General features: G+C 39.4%; 1 protein-coding gene across 6 annotated transcripts in view; it reads right to left on the reverse strand.

Annotated features, from left to right (window-relative positions):
• Window positions 1-21,135, reverse strand: part of PTPRM (protein tyrosine phosphatase receptor type M) — a 464,463-nt gene that overhangs the window by 72,774 nt on the left and 370,554 nt on the right. For all 6 annotated transcript variants that reach the window (XM_084281573.1, XM_084281572.1, XM_084281574.1 and 3 more), the window contains one exon: window positions 17,798-17,985. In XM_084281573.1, coding sequence (XP_084137699.1) covers window positions 17,798-17,985 — 188 coding nt within the window. The remainder of the gene's footprint in view (window positions 1-17,797; window positions 17,986-21,135) is intronic.

Consider the following 21,135-nt stretch of genomic DNA (forward strand, 5'->3'; position numbering starts at 1 on the left):
AAGATACTGTTTACATTCACAGCTCTAAGAACAGAAAAGGAATAACCATAGTTCTGAACTTAGATCACATCTATGGCATTATTATGTGTAATTCTTCCTGATGTGCAGGACCCTTGCAAACATGTCACCTAGTCTTTTGTTCAATCCCTGATCTTGCTGAATATCAAAACAATTCTTCAGTAATGAAGATTGAGGCTTAATGGCTTGATGTATAATTTTGTTTCTTGCAATCTGCTTCTTCATTTTCTCTTTTGCATAAACTGAGCAAAATACAGCAATTTATCAGCTCTTCGTGGACATTTCAAGATTTATATACATTGCAGTTCTACATTTTTATTCTACATTTTCTTTCATTAGAATACTGCGCTCAAGCTAGATTAATTGAGGCAAGCCAACATTATAAAAACTCTGTTGAATAGCAGCAGATGCCTTTATTCTCTGCATCCCTCCATAAAACCCAACTTTTTAAAATTTGAGTCTCTATATAAATATTTCCCTTATAAGACAATACAAAGATTCCACGCATCTGTCTCTCATTAAGCCAATTACTAGTTGTCCAATAAAGTCCATATTTATCCAGATTTCTTATTAATAAAAGTATTGTTAGACTCCATAAGCCAAATTCTGCTAGGAGAACCAGAGAAAACTACCAGGATTGAACTAGATTGACAAGAGTGATTTGGCACTTAAGCTTTCTAGTCCTGACCCTTGGTGGAAGCCCCAACAATTTAAACACTTAGAAAACAGGGCATGACTTACTGCTGTGAGATTCAGAGACTTCAGCTCAGGAGGGACTAGACTTGCCAGCTGGAGCACGAATGAGGTCTTATACTAGGGAGTGTACAGCTGGAGTGCTAGGGTAGTTTAATACTGGGTCCACACCTGTTCAGCATCTTCATTAATGATATGGATGATGGGGCAGAGGGCACCCTCAGCAAGTTTGCAGATGGCACAAAACCGATAGGTGCTGCCATCCAGAGGGACCTGGACAGGCTGGAGAAATGGGCTGGAAAGAACTTCATGAAGTTCAGCAAAGGGAAGTGCAAGGTTCTGCACCCGGGGTTCAGTCCCATGCAGCAGGACACGCTGGGGCCACTCAGCTGGTAAGCAGGCTGCCAGAAGAAGACCTGACAGACACCAAACTGAACATGATCCAGAAATGAGCCCTTGCCACAAAGAAGGCTAATGGCATCCTGGGATCCATTAAGCAAAGCATTGCCAGAAGGTGGAAGGAGGTGATCCCTCCTCTCTACTCATCACTGGTGAGACCACATCTGGGGTGCTGGGTCCAGTTCTGGGCTGCCCAGTACAAAAGAGATGTGGACACTCTGGAGAGAGTCCAGCAAAGGGCCATTAAGATGATGAAGGGCCTGGAGCACCTCCCCTATGAGAAAAGGCTGAGAGAGCTGGGACTGTTCCGCCTGGAGAAGAGAAGGCTTGGGGAGGACCTTATGTATATAAATCCTGGTGGAAGGGTGCAAAAGGATGGAGCCATACTCTTTTCAGTGATGCCCAGTGGGCACAAACTGGAGCACAGGAGGAAGAACATAAGGAAGCACTTCTGTGCTGTGTGGGTGACCGAGCATTGGCACAGGCTGCCCAATGAGGCTGTGAAGTCTCTGTCCTTGGAGAACTTCAAAAGCCACTTTGACATGGTTGTTGGCAACCTGCTCTGGGTGACCCTGCTTGAGGAGGGGTGTTGAAACAGATGACCTCCAGAGGTCCCTTCCCACTTCAACCATTCTATGATTTTATGACGTGTCTTGAAAAAAAATCCTTGTTAGGGCCAGCAGAATCAAACTTTAGGAAGTAAAGGAGCATCTGTTGCTTCTGAGGACTCTCTTAAATTGACACTTCTGGAACTGCATTTCTCAATTTTTTTAATGCTGGTTATGAAAGTCATTTGAACACAGTTTGTGGTAGTACAATTTTACCTGACAGCTTGGTGATTAGGACACCTTCCCAATACTAATGATTTGCTGGACAATGGACAAGGTCTTCTTCAAAATTAGGTTTCAGCCTAAATTGCATCATACCTAGAAATGTCCTAGAATTACCTAACATAAGTTACAATAAAGGATTTGCCTTTGAAAACAAAATAGGCTCCTGGGACACCACGATGGTAAAAATAGTGAAGATAGCAAAAGCTAGTAAGATATTAAAAACATGAAAACTGATTCAGGCTCAGTGAACCCAAAACTGTTTTTCTGCCACACTTACATTATCCTACTGCTAACAACATTTAAGGTTCCAGGGGAAACGTTTCAGTAACTGCAAGCTGCCTGGATTTAGTGCAAATCTGTCAGCACGGTGGTTCCATGTCACATTCTGGCTCCCTACCTAGCCTCAAGTCAACCCCTGTAACCAGAGGCTTGGTTCCATAAGGATATGTTTAAAAGCATATGTGAGACAACACCCAGAATAAACATGATTTGCCTTTTTCATATTGGGCATGGAAATTATCATTCCTAGTAACTTTATCGTAATCATGATAGCTGATATCTGAACTTGCTCTTTTACTTAAAATAGCAGTACTTGATCTGACACCAAATGAAATGAGCTTTGACACAAAGTGAGGTGACTTTCCTGTTTTCCTTTAGAAGATACCTAAATTTTTGCATGCATGGGATGAACTGTATGGTTTATGTAGGACCAAACTGAGTACTTCATCTGGAGAACAAGTCCTACGAGGAGCGGCTGAGGGAGCTGGGCTTGTTCAGCCTGGAGAAAAGGAGGCTCAGGGGTGACCTTATCGCTCTCTACAGGTACCTTAAAGGAGGCTGTAGCAAGGTGGGGGTTGGTCTGTTCTCCCATGTGCCTGGTGACAGGACAAGGGGGAATGGGCTAAAGTTGCGCCAGGGCAGGTTTAGGTTGGATATTAGGAAGAACTTCTTTACCGAAAGGGTTGTTAGGCATTGGAAAAGGCTGCCCAGGGAAGTGGTGGAGTCACCATCCCTGGAAGTCTTTAAAAGACATTTAGATGTAGAGCTTAGGGATATGGTTTAGTGGGGACTGTTAGCGTTAGGTCAGAGGTTGGACTCGATGATCTTGAGGTCTCTTCCAACCTAGAAATTCTGTCATTCTGTGATTTATGCACATGCATTTCCAGCTTTTCAAGATACAGTTCTATTAGTGGCATTGAAAACAATACTTTTTTATAGTATTTCCCCCCCAACACCCTTTTTTTCTAAGGAAATAACAGAGGAAAGCAACATTTTTTGCTTATTTTTAAGAAATTGCACTACTTGCCTTGAGGACTCCAACACATGGCTCCCCCACTCTAAAGCAGTCATGTGGGCAGCACCACTCAAATCTTTTGTGACACCATAAAAAATCATGTTACTGTTAAACTTCCAGATTAGTCAGTCAGGCTTCCAGGGACTCTGGGACTTGCTATTCTGCAAAACTGGGAAAATAGGACGCATCAACAGATGCCCTTATTCTCCCTCAATCCCAGACATGCAGAATTTCCTGCCCTGGTAAAATTTGTCTTCTTCTTCCTCACTTTTCCCAGTGCCAGGGAGGAGGTCCCCCCCATGCTGTCCTGCCCACTGTGCTCAGGAGAAAAAGGTGGAAATGGCAGAGTATGGGTGAGAGAAGCAGGATAGGGCTGGGCTGGACCAAGTGGGGAGAAACAAAAATTGTGGCATACTTTGTAATTGTGTAATGATCACTGTTACTGTCTCAGCGCTTTCAAATATTCCTGCAATAACTATGGGACAACAAATATGCTCACCTTACCCTCTTATGGCAGTCAGCAGGTGAGCGGGTGGAGTCCCCACAAATAGGAGGGGATGTTGTGGAAGGTAAAGTCTTGTCTGTGGGGAAGGTTCCTAGTATTGGAGGAAGCACTTCTGGGGAATGAGGGTAAATATTGAGCAAGCACAAGTGTCTGTGTGCAGCTGGACAAAAGTTTAGTTGTTTCAGTCACTTCTTGCCCCCTGGAACACAGCTATTTCATCACAATACAACCAGATCCCTTTTAAGATATTTAAGGCAGTCCCGCATGGTTGAGCTAAACGAAAACATTCTCCTAGGTATATGAAGAGGAAAAGCATTTTCTCCTCAACCAGGCTGTCCTTCTACCTCAGCAACATAAAAGACTGATTTATGGCAGAATGACAGTTTTTAAAAAAGTCTCCAAAATTCCAAATAAATAGCCCCAGTTACAGAAAACACAAAGCAATCCACAAAACAGTTAAACCTTATAGCAGCCCTAAATGCTGCAGGTAACTTGGCCTTTCTTAGCTTTCTTTGTGTGGCAGAGATACATGTGCGTAGTAAATATCAGCAAAATAAACACCAATGCTGTGCGAAGAACTGACAAATAGGGGGAAAATATGTCAATCTTTAACAAGATCTACAATTAAACATATAAAAAGCATGAGCAATTTATATGACTTTTCCTTGATTCAAACCTTTTTGTATGTTCTACCTACTGTCGGTTCTATAGACTTGATTCACAATGTAACCATCAAAACGTAAAATTCAAGCTGGTGATGTTGTAAAAGAAGAGACAATGAAAAACTCAGAGGTAAAACTGAAATGTGTATGAAACGACTAGGAAAGCAGCAAGATACCAAACTTGCTTGAATTTGAAATGTTTGTCCCAGTGCAAAATGAAAGCAACTGCTTTTGTGTGGTTTGGAAGCTCAATCTGTTAAATTTCAAAAATCATGCAAGTGTCCCCCATTTGTTCTCCAAAAGGCAACAAGTGGTTTATTGCCTAGACTAGGAGTTTAATTCCCCAACCTCTGTGCACTGTAAGTCACGCCACTTTCTTGAAAGGGCCGAATTAATGTAAACGAAGTTCTTTGTGAAATAAGGCACTCCTCAGAATAAAGGCTCAAGGATTAGGTTTTAGCATAGCAATTACATGCATTTTAAATAAAAATGATTTTACAGTTGAATTTCTTTTCCCCCCTCTTTTCCTTAACAGCATCATCATCCTGCATTTCACAGCCCACTAGCAAGACAGTGGGTCAGAACAGCTGCTGAAGTGAAGAACTAAAAAACACAAGGGGTTGCAAGGTAACTTAGAGAAGTTGTTATGTTCTTTATAAATTACAGTGATGTTAGGGATATGAAATTGACTACCAGTATGTTAAAAAATAAATAAATAACCATTTCACAACATATTGTTTGCTTTGTTTATACAGAAGCTTTCTTCTGTGTGTATGTCTTCTCCTTTATGTGTGTTAACAGCCATACTAGGTCAAACCAGAGGTCCAGACACGCAATTATTTTTTCTGTGAATAGTAGCAGATGTTTACAAAAAAGTATGAAGAATAGAGCAAATAGAGAGTCAGTCTTTCTCCACCATACCCTCTTAGCTTCTAGCAATCAATGGCTTTCCTGAGCAATCTCTTCCTCAGCCAGAGACTGCACACAGCCATTGTGTTTAATAATGAATTTGTCTAGCCCATTTTTGAACCCATTTATAATTCTGGCTTCACAGCATCTTGAGGCAATGAGCTCCACGATGTAATTATGTGCTGTGTGAAAAATATTTCCTTTTGTTCACTTCAAACCTGCTGCTTAATAGCTTTGTTGGGTGCTCCTGATTTCATGTATTATAAGAAATAATGAATAATAGTTGTTGGCATTGCAGAAGTAACACTGATCTCTGGCACAGCTCAGAATATCCCGAGGGGGTATTAGAGCAGCCAGGAATGAGTGATATTTCACTATCCTGGAAACAAGGTAGATACTTGGTATTGGAGCTGATAAAGTGGCTCTGTGCCACTTTGAGGATTTCCTTACTCGCAGACTCCTTACTTGGTTTATTATGCCAACCATACGGAAGCTGCTTACTGGCAGTGCTACATGGAGCATAAAAGCTGGAGTTGAAGTATGAATAGGGGGTGAATGAGAAAAACTACTAATCAGAAATACTTAGTTTTACTCCAGTCGTTTGTCCAAATTGACCAGAGACACCAATGACAAACAGAAAGAGGCACAGATAAAAACCAAGGCTACGTGAATGAAAGCTCAGCTGATATCATAGCCTAATGCAGGGGACAATGTGCTGAAATACTTTTCATGCAAACACCACACCAAACCCTTCTAGCAATGAAAAATGGCAGACAGCACTTGGAAGTCCACAATAGGCTGAGTTAACAGTTGTGTGCAGTCTTTCTCAAGATTACAAAGCATACGTCTCAACTCGACAGCGTTGCCTAGACTCAGAGGATCTTGGAAGGACTTACAGATCTAAAAAGAGCCTTGTGCTACAAGCTCTTCCCCATCCATTTATATTGCCTTGTTTCTTTCCTAATTATTCATAAGGGATTGGAGATGGCTGCTTTTAATATTCTTTCATGATTAGAAGATGTAGGATCTGACCTTACCTTTTCAACATTTGTTATGCTATACCAGAATTTTGTTGCTTCGTCACCATTCTTGGTAAGCAAAACCACAAAGATCGCTCATGTGTAGCTATTTACCGTAAACAATCAGAATGGTAATATTTTCTCATGTCAAAACTCTAAGCTCTGTGATAACAGCCAGGTATTTAAGCATCAAAGGCAAAATATTCCTGTTGCTGTCACCCAGACTAATCACAAGCTTAAACTTTATGCTTATTCCAGGAGCCAGCACTCCACTGAGCTTCTACCAGCCCAGAGCAAGCGCTAGGAGGCATTCAGATAGGAAACCTTGTGTTTGGCTAAGGTAAAGACAAAAAATCTATAATTTCACTAAAAAGAGGACAGTTTATAACTCTTTCATTGCAGGCTACCTCTGTTAGCAAAGACATCCACGGCTGTGCCTGCCTCTGATCAGTCCCACCCTGTGCATCAAGGAAGGTCCTTACTCCTTTGCCTCCCTTTGGCACGTGGTGTCCTTTTGGGAGTGGAGATTGCCTGTCTTGTGGAGACTCAGATATCTCCCTCATAAATAAAAGTCCTTCTTTTCTGTTACAGAAGAGCAGTTATTATTGCACAGGCAAGCACTAGGAAGCTAGATGGGCAACAACTGAGCTCAGCTGGCAGATGCATTGTAACCCTACATAAACACATGCTGTTTATTTTTTCCGTAGACCAAAGCACAGTGCTGTCAATTGTGGATCTTTTTAAGATCTTAAGGGGGAGAAACTGCACTGTCTTGGTAGACAGATATTCAAGCTTTGTCACTATTGCAAGAACATGTCCAAGTGATTCTGTGCCCAATGCCTGTGGAAACAAAAGACACCCCTGGCGTTGCTTACATTTAAGTGAACGGTAAAATATAAGGAAATAATAAATAAATAAATAAATAAAATAAAAGCAACTTTTAAACAGTCCTTTGTATCTGTTTGAAACTAACTGAACATGCTTAAGGTACTCCCTTGCCTTGGACTGCAAATCACGCTCTAAGCCTAAACCTGCTGCTTCTGTCTTGTGAAGAAGTGTCAATATTAGGAATTTTCATCAGTCCTGAATGAAGCTGCAAACCCACTAACTCCGACAATTCTCCATGGTTGATGCTGCCACCGTATCATTTCAGAAATACTGAGTTCTCTTACTGACAGCATTAAGCAAGTCCCCAAAGCCAGCCTGCTTTTTCTTCTGCCCACCTCCTGAGCTGCTTTATTTCCACAGACGCTCTGGTATCCCCACTAGTTTTGGCCCAGGAGCCAGTTTTGTTCCACAGTTGCCTTCTTCATCTTTATCTCAGGAGACATGTGGGAGCTGGACAGAGGTGATGGCAAGAAAACAGAGAGAAAAAAGGAGGCTTGCCAACCCACCGTGCCATGCCCACCTATGTATGGCCTGCCACAATTTCAGTGCACTTAATGAATCCTACAGTTTTCTGGGCCCATCAAGTATGTTGTAACAAAGAAATCATTCCTGCTGAGAAATGCAGAATCACCTGTTCCATTAACAGGACAATTACTAAAGCACTACAGGAAAAGTATAAGGAAAAGTCTTGTGTTCTAGCTAGTAAACTTCTTTAAAAGATGCACCAAGCCAGAGGCTACAGAAGAATACCATTTTTCATTTCTTGAAAAATTCATAATGGCTATTTCAACTTACTTAAAACAAATGCCTTATAGAAAATTATGCATATTTTAGGTATGTTGTGGATAAACTGATGCTAAATTAAAACTCTTAATAGCTAAATTATGCTAACTTGATTTGAAAAGTGTTCCTCTCACTACAAACAGCCAATACTAATGATCTGGTCATGAAACCAGCAATGGACTAAAATGCGTAATTATTTGTAGTGAATAAATACAAGACACAGAAAACACATAGGGTGTATTTATAATTAATAAAGAATAGATTATAATTGCATTTAACATCATTTGCATAATTTAAAATGGAATAACTACATGACTCATTTTTTATGTCTTTTTAAAGGGCACTAATAAAATATGAAGGAGGTAAGGAGGCTTCTATGAGTAGGAAATAATGAATAATATCTGGAACATTAAAGCACAATATATTATTCTGTGCACATAAATTGGACCAATTCATTTTTGCAGGTGCAATGGGAAAAGTATGGTACATCAGCAGTTTTCAAAAGTAAATAATATGTTAACCGAGGAAGGGATTACAGATTCTGATCAAATATTCAATGTCTTATCTGAATAATTAATAAGTCAGTCTGGTGCAAATATGCAGCATAGTTTCAAAAACTTTTATTTCCTTCGAATCCTACTTGTCACAAGCATTTAGAAAGTTTAACCTATCACCTTAGAGCTGTGAGTGTTACAGCTGCTCTTACAGATTTCCCTCTGGAATCTCATCTTGTGAGTGAAATTAAGTTCAATGCCCTCATTTAGTTTCCTACCATGGTGTTCAATAATCCATAATGGTGCATAGATTGGCTAAATCTGAAACTAAACCCTAATTTGAAAAGGTACACAGCATAGATTTGATACTAGCAAAAGCATAGTATCAAGATCATGCAGTAAAAATGACTTGCCTAACAGACAACCAAAGCAAAATATATTCTGAGAAGTCTGCTTAGTACAGCTGGACAGTTTCTCAATCTGTGGCTGCCAAAGGGGAAGAAGATGAGGCAGGCTGGAGAATAACGATGTGACAGATTTTACATGCTAAATTAGTGGAGTGATGTGCAAGCGCTGGGGTTATTAGAAGAATAAACATATGCATCTGCATACATCCAAAACACACGAGGAAGCAGCACAACGGAAAATGTTGATTCTTTCCATTAAAAAAAAAAGCATAACCCCTGTGTTAATTACTTGGAGTTATCAGATGTGGATACTGGATTTCAAAAGTTCTGCTTGCTGCCAAGTTGACAACAGTCAGCAAAACTTGGAAGCTATTTCTTTTATTGCTCCAATTTGGCACTACACATGCCTACAAATCTTGCCAGAAGAAATTGAGCAAGATCTTGCAATGCCTGCAGAGAATATAGGATCCTAATGAGGGAGTCAAAGGTCAGGAAAAAGGGGTGCAGAAGTAAAGTAAGTTTTGAAAGACTGCTGTGGCAACTGGACTGAAGATGGGGAAAAAACTACTAAAAAGCAAACAACAACTGAAAAATCCTTTTAAATTAGATTTAAAGTTTATTGCCATGTGATAATGAAGGACAAGAGGCACATCCACAAAACTGCATGCAACAGCTAAAATGGTTGCATTTTAAATACTTAAGTAGACTCACCCATTAAGGATCAGGAATAGCATCAGAGGTGTTTATCATGCTTTGAATCACTTTTTGATGTTGAGGCCATTTATGTTGACACATGAAAGTTTGCTAAACACCCAAACATGGACGAGAGTCCCAGGGTATCTTCACGACCATGACGTTGACCAGATACACCCTGTTTTTTATTGATAGTGTTTGTATTTGTTCATTATGTGATTACCATGGCATGCACCAGGACCACCAGACTCAGCAAGGGCAGAGACTGCTATTAAAATAGCTGCCAGAGCTCCTACATAAAACCAAGTTGCATTCAGTTATTAGTGCCTTGTTTTAACTGTCATTGCCTAAAGGGGTGCAATCATTACGAAAGATGCACTTAAAAGCTACTAAACTTTCATTTGGACACATCCTAAACTATACGTTACGTACAAGACTCTGGTAGAACCACACAGATTAAAACACTGGGATGAATTAGGTATCCTTGCTCTTGTTAGGCAGCTTGGCTGCCTGAGATCATATAACACAGTTCAGTGCTTGGGCTACTAAGGAGAGGAAAAACAGAGGTCCACACCCAAGTAACTCACAGAGTAATTGGTACCAAAAACCAGCCATGTCACAGCATGAGCAAACAGCCGCCTACACCGCACTGAAAGTAATCCTAAGGATATGGAAGCATTCTAGTACATACTCCTCCGCAATTTTATTATTCAAACAGATAAAACCCTAAAGCCTTTGTAATGAAGCCACGACCTGCCTAAATCTATAATCTGTGGTAAGAATAAATTCTAATTAAGCCTGCTTAAACAAAAACAAACCAGAAAGCTGCTTCTGCATATACGTGCACATCTATTTGAACTGGAGGAGAAGGCATTTAGGAAGAGTGGGGGAACAGCGAGATTTAGAAACTCCTGGGACACCTTGATCACTGTGCAGTGAGCCATACTGCAGCACAGGAAGGCAGTGCCATGTGAGTGATACTAAGTACTATGAGAGCACTTTTCATACATTCAGAATTTGTTAAAAAGCAGAAATTCACAGCTATTAAGGATAGATTAAAAATCACATAAAAATGGCTTAGAAACCGACATATTTATGCAAAATGAAGGTGCCTCTGAACTGAAACAAACTCTTATCAGCTGCCATCCAGCTAAAATTGTTATCAGTTGATTCCTGCAGATCAACAACTGAACTGTTGTGACCTTTGTTAATGAGTTAAAGGAATATTGCATGCACTGGGAAGCTGAGTCACTAACTATGCAAATTATTTATTAGCAAATATATAAGAGAATATATGATAAGAGAATACCCATCTCACATAAAAACCTTTGTATCACCATAAGCTGTGGTTATCCTTCATTGTGCATGGGAGAGAATACTTGTGTGGCCTATAATCACACCACTGCAACTTCCTGGTATTAAAGATGTCACTGGGCGTTCAGGTGATTGTTCTCAGCCCCATCTAAACAGATGAGACTTCACAAAAAATAATAGTAATTATCACTACAGATGAATATTTCCAACAATTTTCCGCACCATTTTCACAGGACAAATTCCCACTATTTTACTTATGTTTTGATTTCTATTAGGTTTCCAGTTTCTGATGACTTTTCTCATTATTACAAAAACAGAAAGACAAAGGAAAGAGAAACTAACAGTTACCTTTCTCCCAGCTCTGAAGGACACAGATGATGTCCTTCATGTATTTCAACTGTGTACTAATGCCCCCATTCCCACCCAATGTTCCAGAGCCTTTTTGCTTTCTTTGTACTTTGTGTCTTGCAGGATAGAAAATAACCTGCACTGATTTTGGTATTGACTGCCTCAGCTGGTGTTGCAGAATATCAAATAAAATCAGGGAAAAGGCATGATAAAAATGTACAGGTTGGAGGAGAAACAGGCCGAATGCAGGCTTAATGAACGCACGTGGAACAAACAGCACCAACTGGGTTCTCTCAGTAGCGATATCAACTTAACATCAGCAAAACACTAATTTCTCCTACTGTTCCCAAGATTTCAGAACAGGGCCCCAGAAGCAAAGGACTTGGAAGTTCCATGTGGCATGGCGTTTGTCTTTTAGCTAGAACCAAAAAGAAAGAAAAGCTGCAGAAGAATAGATGGGAGTGACAGTATTCAAGTCTGTTGTACATTTGAATGACAGGAAAAAAAAAAAAAAAGGAAACTATCAGGTTTCTGTCTTATGTCAGACATTTATCTAACAGTGGTCTAGAGAAAGCAAAATCTTAAGTGGGTAACTATGGGGAAAACTTCCTTCATGAAAAATTTGCCTGCAATATTTTCTGTTCCCAAACCTCAAGATTTATGCTGTTTTTAGAGAGCTTTTTTTTTTTTTTTTCTTGTTTTGTTTCCTGTTTCTAAGGCTATTTTCTTATTATTCCAGATATTTCACTGACCAGCAGCACACTGAGTGAAAAACTCTTTGCTTTTATTGACAGTCATCACATCTACCTGTGCGTCTTTTGAAGTTCCATTTCAATGAATATGTTGCTATGAAGACAGGATTTCTTTCATATCATCCATTATTCTCAAAACTCACCTCCAAATCCTCTTCAATTATCCATTTTTTGTGATCACCTTTGACCACAGTCCCCCAAGGTAAAACTGATCAGTGACTATGACCAGGTAACCTGTTTTAAAATACTGCTACCCATCTATAATAGGTGTTAAGAAGCGCTAAAAGAAAATGAATTGTTTAACATATATTAGATTATATATTTCATGTTCCTGACCTTGATATGCCCTCTGAGCCTGTATCCACACAGGTATCCGTCTGTTTAACTGCAGTGGTTTAGAGATTAATACAGTTACATTGGTGCAACCCCTCAGAGTGGAGACCATGCAGCATAAAAGGGGCACAATCTGCACAGTGAATTTTGACAGCACATAACGCCACAAAATTCAGAACAGTACGCGTTTAATGATACCAGTATCAAATTGTTTCTTGACTGAAACAGCTGAACTGCCACAAAACTTTGAGAAAGAAGATGTGCGACAGGAAGGGAAGAGAAGGAAGGAGAAGAGACAGTGGGGGGAAAGGCTTTAAGGTTAAAGCTACACGAAGGAGCCTTCTTTAAACTCTGTTATCGACACACTGCTGTTAGTGACAGTAAGCAAGGCTGATCTGAGAAGGATACCCTTTGCAAATCCTGGCTTTTCAAAGGAACCTCTGTTTTTGAAGTAATGGGAGCTCAGAAGTCCCTGTCATGGAACATAATGTGGAATTGATTTTGCGAGGCTTTATCTACACAAAGTTGCACTGGTTTAATTAAAGGTGTGTTTTTAAATCAATTCAGCTAAACCAGTCCAGGCTCTTGTGTGGACACTCCGAAATCGATTTGAGACTGTCTTATGTCAACAGAGCTTAATTTGGCAAAGAACCAATTTACACTGAATAGGCACAATATTTTTTTGCTGATTGAAAGATCCAGAAATAGGTTTTAAAATAAATCTTATTTAAAACAATAGGTTTGATGAATGTCTCTATTTCTACCCTAGCCGTGTGCTAAGCCCTTCTGGTCTCCAGTAGCCTACTCCAACTGCTTAGGAAGGAGTTGAATTCACTTCCTGCAGCAGTGTGTTTAAGGCCTTCTGACAGATAGCTATCTTTCTGAAAGGATACAGTGTAAAGCCCTGTGAAAATACAAAGTCTAAAAAGGCGGCAGGTGTGAAGAAGAAAAAGCAATCAACTGTAGAGACCACTTTCATCCTCCTTTCCTATTTGTTTTGTTTCTGTAATGCAGAAAGGAGATAAGGAAAGTGTCTTCTCCATGATGAGTAAAAGCCTTCATGCTCTAGAAGTAGGGAGCAGCTAAAATAATGCACAATTAGTGGGGGGAGGCGTTGAAATCAGGACAACGATACTCTGTCAATCTAACACTTCTGGAGCTAAGCCAAAACCTTTCCTTTCTAAAGGGTCTGGCAGGGGATAGAAAGGATTTTAAAGATCTACTGTAGACTAGCTGTGTGGAAATTTCCCAGAGTTTAAGGATTTCTGTGCAATCCCCTTCAATCATTCACACTCCACCAGGCCATAAATGAAGGCCTGCATTTGAGTCCACAGCTGACAGAAAAGTGTTCATGCTACTTCCACACCTGAGAAACACATGGGAAAATGGGTGGTGTACTTGTTAGCAGTGTGCTGGTGAGGACATGCCTGTATTTGCTCTTGCTCTACAGAAACAGCTGGACACAAAATCCAAAGCTGCACCACTGCGGCCAAGGTTCGGGGCCTGATCCTGCTCTAGGGAACAGGAATCTCCACAACGCCACAGCAGGAGCAGGACTGGGCTGTGGGATGCTTCCCTGCTAATATTCAGGCACAACCTCTTCACTGCTGAGAGCCAAAGTGTCTCAGCTCCTTCCAGAAGGAGAACAAAAGGGCATCGTTCTGCCAAGCGCTGTGTTCTCTCGAGCCTCTCTGTACACTGGGACCTGAGGGCACTCTGCATCTCAAGTGGGCAATCACAGTGCAGAGTCGAGCAGCGACTGATTAAGTACCAGCCTGCCATTGCCTAAAGATGAATTTCCAACCCTTTTCCTTTGTGTCTGTTATGTTACTCTGAAAACTCACGTATGAAGCTAACAGGACTTAAAACTACATAGATGTGCTTAGATGGTGAACTGTTGCCCTAATTATTGTGAACCGTGGTCCTAATTATGAAGTTTTATTTTAAAGCACTTATAACTATGCATGACACTGAGTTCACCGTATCCTTTCACTCCTCTGAAGTGCTGCTAGTGGGTAGTGTGCTACTTCACTTTCTGATCAGTTCAACAGATTTATTTTCAGAGTGAATCCTGTGTGAATTTCTCCCGATTCAAACCCTTTCCCTGCTGAGACCATATAATCCTGCCGTCTTGTTAGAGCAAAAATCATCTATGAGACTTCATTCAAAACAAATCCCCTGCCAAACTGTTCCTTCCTTTTCACCTGGACAGTTATCCTTCTGATAATTTATATGGAAAAAGTCCTTCTGTTGACTAGTTCAACCTTGTAAGGAGGACAGTATCAGTCTGACAGCAGCAAAAACAGAGATTCTCAAATGTAGCAGTGCAAGAACATACTGGGCAGTTTTCTACTGCATATGGAGAAAAAAAAGCAGTACTGCAGTAGTGCAGCAGAGAAAAACCTCAAATATACAGCTTGTTACGGTTCACATTGATTATAAATGATTTCCCTATACAAAGTGGACTTTTTCAAATGCAGCTACAATATTTTAAGACCCCCTTCCTTTACTAACACACTGCACCCTAATGTATTGAAGCTACTGTCATTAGTCATGACTATACCTACTGTCTGTAATGGGATGCCATTCCTCAGCTTGATAAGCTCAAAATTAAGTGATTTTCCTGGAAACTGTTTCTCTGCAGCATCATTTGATCCACTCGTTTAAAAAGCCATGTCATTGGTTGCATTATAAATTCCATTTTACACTCTTCTTTTTTAAAGAAATTAATTGTAGCTTTCCTCTAGGCTTAATGCTGATATAAAAGGCTTTGGCTGATGAGCAAATCTCTTCCAAATACAAGAGTTTTCAATTCCATCATTTTTAAATAACAGTGTCATAAAAAACTCAAAGGAACAAACTTGTTTAAGTCAGCAGCACAAATGAAAGTTGACAAGTGATTAGCTCCTTCTGGGAATTAATTGTTTTCTACATTTGAGAGGAAAAAAAAATGTCATAAGTGACTTTGGAAAGGGCCTGAAGCATGGGCTTAGAAAGTATAATACTATATAAACATCAATTTAAACGATTACATATTTAAGCAGTTTTTATAACATGAAGTTGCCATGAAAAAGCACAACAAACTCCCCCCAAAAAACATTTCTTGCAAAGAGGAAGCAATAGGCATGCTTGTAAAAACTCAGCAATGTATTAATAATGACTTCATCTTGAAGGAGTCATGAAGTGAATACATGAGCTCCTGCCTTCAAAACTTCAGCATGGTATCTTGAGTCTCTAGGGCAGTGCATATCTGTGCCTGCCCAAAAGAGGAAACGTTGCTTGCAGGGTGAAAGTAATTTAAATGACTTCTGCTGGTTGTCCTCCTCCCTTCTCTTTCTATCAGATGAAAGAATGAGAAGGCATCTTTTTTCCTGGCTTCTCCTTTGAGAAGACAGAGTTAAAATCGCATCTGTATCACTCTGCTTCTTGCTGGCTATGCCATAGTCACATCACAGCAAGAGCCATTTACACCTGTTCCTCTGATTTCTCACATCCTCGTTTCCAAGGAAAGAAAATTTAGGACTGGGTAGTGGGTTGGAGATGCAGTGCAGTTTGGACAGGTCTCTCTATAGACAAATGGACATTACTACATAGAGATAGATGCAGCCTCTGTCAGGTGTAACCTGCCCCTGGGAACAGTGGGGTGGGCTGCTGGTGGTCACTATTCATTTCCTGAACGACAGCACAGGGAACAATTATAATCATTTTCCAGACTGGTGGTATCATTTTGGATCACAGTCCATATAAACTATTAAAAGTTATCAGACTGTTTTGAGGTGACAGCTTCAAATATGCCTACAGATCAGACTCTCTAAGTTGTTATGCATTGCAACTTCGTACCTGAGCAATCAAAAATTATTTCACAAATTCTCACACACTCCTATGACAATTTTCATGATATGTAGTCCAACCCTGTGGATCAATCTTATGTATTTTTCCTCTGTGAAATAATATTTTTATGTTACTTGTTTTTTGGGTTCAAATCTACTGAACTCTAATCTTGGGGGAAACTCTACTCGTTATAACCATTATATCCTATTTGTGCATATGGGAACCATTTATATGAATAACTTCCTTAAGCTCTGAGCTAAAATACAGAGAAGAGTGGACAAATTACATTCATTTTTATGCCCTAGCAATTAAAATAACAGACCTGTCAGATTTCAAAGGGTCTCAAAACCACACTCACACTACACAAGGAACCCAGGCTGAGATCACAGAATCACAGAATGGCTTGGGTTGGAAAGAACCTTAAAGATCACCTAGTTCCAACACCCTGCCATGGGCAGGGATGCCACCCACTAGATCAGGCAGACCAAGGCCCCATCCAACCCGGCCTTGAACACCTCCAGGGATGGGGCATGCACAGCTTCTCTGGGCAACCTGTGCCAGTGCCTTGCCAGCCTCTGAGTGAAGAATTTCTTCGTAATGCCTAATCTAAATCTGTTCTCTTTAAGACCATTCCCCCTTGTCCTGTCATTATCTACCCAATCAGAAATGTGATTTGGATGAGGAGTGGTATGCTCTTGAAACTCTTCAACATAACTAAACTTTTGAAGGCAGGTATATTACCAAAAATTTTGGGCATTACAGCAAGGTCTGCTTGTGTTTTGCCTTTTTTCTATACAAACTGACTCATCTCACAAGTAAGACTGGATCTGCAATGCAATGACGTTGTATTCCTGCAGTCTTTGCCAGGATATAGTGGTCATGACATTTAAAACATACATAGTAACAGGGAGGAACAGATTCTGTAGCATGAAATGAAGAAACAGGAGCTGAATCAACAAAGCAAAACAAAAGAAAAAAAAAAACACAAAACAAAACAAACAAAAAAAATAGAAAAAGAGATGTGGAGAACCAGATCTCACTGTTTGGCTCTCCAGACAGTGAGAAAAAGGTTCAGGCAGCACAGAAGCACAGAATACACATTATAGCACCTGTGAATATTCTCTGAATATTTGTGTACTTCCTTATCATGATGAATACCATTCATCGTGTACATTATGTACATTATATCATGTACATTCCTACATACTGTGAGAAATACTGCTTGTGAAACTCGATATCTGAACTATCACAGAGCAACTCTGATTAGACAGTAGCAGAAGAAAACGTATGGCAAGTTCCAGGAGAAAACTAGTAGGCCTGCTTTTTCAATATACACCTTTAGGCAATTAGAATTAGGCAGAGATTTCCAAGAAAGGTTTTACTTCTCACTCATCACCCTGCCTTGTTTCTATCAGAAACGTTGCTCACTATAGACGTGATTCTTTCCATTCAGTATCTTCCCTCTCACAGCAGCTGGCTTACTGGATTGAGTAATTATTTCTCCTGTTCTCCTGTTCTGGGTTGAGTAATTATTTCTCACCTGTTCAGTGGTACAGGTACCAGACAGATAAAGCCGACAGTGCAGAAGACATAATAATCAGATCATTAGACCTGACACTTACTTCATACTCCTCTTTAAATCCATAGCCTTCTGCACACTTCATTTGGGTGATGTGCTGTAGCAAGTCAGCTACACGGATGGCTGGATGAAGCTGTCCGGTCTGGTAGGGAACATCCACAGGATCTCGCTTCTTGTACGTATGGGACTGAACCAGGCTGCTTGTGTCACTGACCATCGTATGGGTTTCATCTAGGAAAAGAGTATCTCATAATGTACTGGCTCATTTTCACTTATTAACAAAAATACAAATTACACAGATTTCTAGAGGAATGGCAGAAATCTGACACCATCAACATTGCTTCTGTCTGTGAAGGCTAAATGCCAGAAGAACAGTAAATCCATGGAGCAGTTTACACAGGGAAATTGCAAGACTGATTGGAATGAGGCAAATTCCATGGTTCTACAATGGAAGCATTGCAGAGCAGTCCGAACTATAATATTGCTTTAAATAATGCTAGCTGATCATAAATGAGTTTTAGATTAGGCATTTGGTTCTAAGCTGCGTAGAAGTTTCACTCTGAAACTTCAACAAGTCCTACAGAACAAAAGAGGACTTGTAGTCTTAGATTAGTTAACTGCAATATTTTACACTGCAAATTTAGAGCAAATGTTTGGAGTGAGCAAAATAAAAAGATGCACAAAATGGCTTATGGTTTCATCAAGCTAGGACTGCAATGGAAATGTAGATCTGATACAACATTTGGAGACAAACTACAAGAGGACAAATGCAAAGGATCATCGTATCAGGGAAAATGTCTTGACTGGCTGTTGAACATGCTTTAGGACCACGGTATAACATGAGCCATCACATTAGGCATGAGATGTTATATGCCAACTGACATGCAGGCCAACAAACAAGAGAACCCAGTGGGTTGGTTAAAATTTTTATGAGACACGTACTCTCCCAACCCTCCACATCTCTTCCGTGGGGCAAGTGGGCAACTTACCATTGATTGGCACTTTTAAGAAGATACATATCAGGAGAAAAAAAGAGGAGGAGAAAAAGGAAACAGGGCATAAGCAACAGTACTACATTAATAATTACAGGTAATTTTATGTTTGTAATTTAGTCTTTACAGTGTGATTTCCTAAATGAATCAGATTTTGATCTCCGTTTCACTGTATAAATCAACAGTACTGATACCAAGGTATCTTACCATGAGTCAATTCACACAGATGTAACTGAGATCAAAACTTATATTTAGCAATAAATGGACAGATGTGAAAGTGCACTCTACCTAAGGAAGCAGTATCAATTTCTTCCTATTTAGATGGAGTTCTTAAGATTAGTTCAGACTTGACAAGAGAAAAAAAACAACCCAAATTCTGAGGTCAAATTATCATCAAAAATACTTTTTCTTTTTACCCAAATAATAGTTTTGCATATCTCAAAGAGTTTTTAATTTTTAACTGAAATTGTAAATGTAGTGCTTTGACTTTGCCGAACTACTCCTCAATGGTAGCATTCTAACTGTAACAAGGGGTTTACAAAAAGAATATATTTATTTAAAAAAAAAAAAAGTAAAAAATAACATATGAAAAGGAAGCACGAAAAATATGTTCACATTTGTAAGTTAAATAAATTATAACAGAAAGTTCCTCAGATTTTCTGTATGAAAAGATCCCAGATTCTCTTATGCATAACAAAAATACTACCACATCTCATTCAAGGTGAGATTCTGGTTTTAGTTATACAACTGAACTGAAAATAGATGTTAATGCCACAAAGCTCGTATTTCAAGAATGATTTCAGGGTCTGTCAATTGATACTGATACCAAGATGTATGAAATCTGGTCCTCAGTAAGCATGCAGTAAGTGTGAACCGTGCATTTAAATCTAAACCAAAAATAATAGAGAACAATTTATGGGCATGAGTATGCATATTTCACTACTTTTCCTGCTTGTTTGCTAACCTGATTCAATCCGGAGGAAAACAGATTCATCATTTAGTCATAAAATTTGACAACTTTTGTCTAATGTGTGATAAAATCGTACTGCAAAGCACCTTGGGATGCATGGCATGGAACGTGGTATACAAGTGTAGGTACAGTATGTTGCTGTTGAAATGGCACCTGAAAACTACAAGGTGGCTAAGACACAAAAGACAAAAAGAGTGTAGAAAGTTGATAAGCTGATCATGATTTTTGAGTGGCTTATTTCTATTTTAGAAGCAGGTTAGAAAGTTAGTTTGCCTTTTTACTTTTCTTTTTTTCTTTTTTTTTTTTTTTTCTCCCAAACTAGAGAAGCTCTAACACAAACTGTTAGTAACTATGATGAACACAAAATTACCAGACAGCCTCATCTTGTCCTATGAAAGCAGCAGTTTAATCCTTACAAATTTCTTTCCCATGAGCTCCTTTGTTTAGTTTTGTTTATGTTCCTCTCTCCATTTCTTTATCTCTTATAGCTGCATTAATTCTATTTATTTTCTTTGGGAGTGATCTTTTAAGTTGTTTTGAGTGCTTTTATGCCTTTTCTTTTTTTTTTTTTTTATGGTACATTATGAATCCATAGTTTTTTTGGATTGCTTTTGAGCACTGTAGCATCAGCTTTTCAGCATTTCCACTCTTTTTCAAATGGTGAGCTCTTCCAGATGCAGTGCTCGTATGGAATGGGAAGAGTCTCCATCTTAAATACTCCTACAATTGCAGTTCTTCTACTTTCTACTTACTGATTCCCATACAGTTGTACAACACTTGTACGACTTTCAAAACAACTTATATATTTTTATCAATTGTATGAACTTAGGGCATTGAAGGCAAACTCAGCCCTGTTCTCTGAGACGCCACTCTTATTTCTCCATTTTTAGAAATACATATGACTGGTACTTGACAAACATGACCTATGCTTATGACCTACACCAACTATAAATTTAATGGTTGTTATGTAATGCTTTTTTTGAGCTCTCAAACTTTCACTTAGGTTATTAGTAAAAGCATGAAAGTTTTTCCTCAAGCATATGAAATTTTCCTCATATCTGAAACTGAGAAGTAAGATTGTTGCACTCTGCACCAGTTAAAGAGTTTACCATTAATTATTAATATATATTTTTAATTTTTTTTTAATTGGTGAAGTTTATAATGTGCACGAATAGTCCAAAGATCTTGCTATACAGAAACTTGGAAATGGTAAGTGTGTTGTGGACTTTCTAGCAGTTTCTAGCTTTGAAAACTGAATTCAGCCATTCACCAGACCTGTACCCTTCCAAGGAGGTCACATTGAAAGGTTTATTTAATTCTATCCACATGCTTGACCCTGCAGCCTAAAAAACCAGCCAAGAGCAGGTATTAACTACAGTAGAAACTGAGCACTTTTGTTAATAGCCATATTCCTCAACT

This window comes from Netta rufina (genome assembly GCF_964035555.1).
Source record: "Netta rufina genome assembly, chromosome: 2".
NCBI classification, from domain to species: Eukaryota; Metazoa; Chordata; class Aves; order Anseriformes; family Anatidae; genus Netta; species Netta rufina.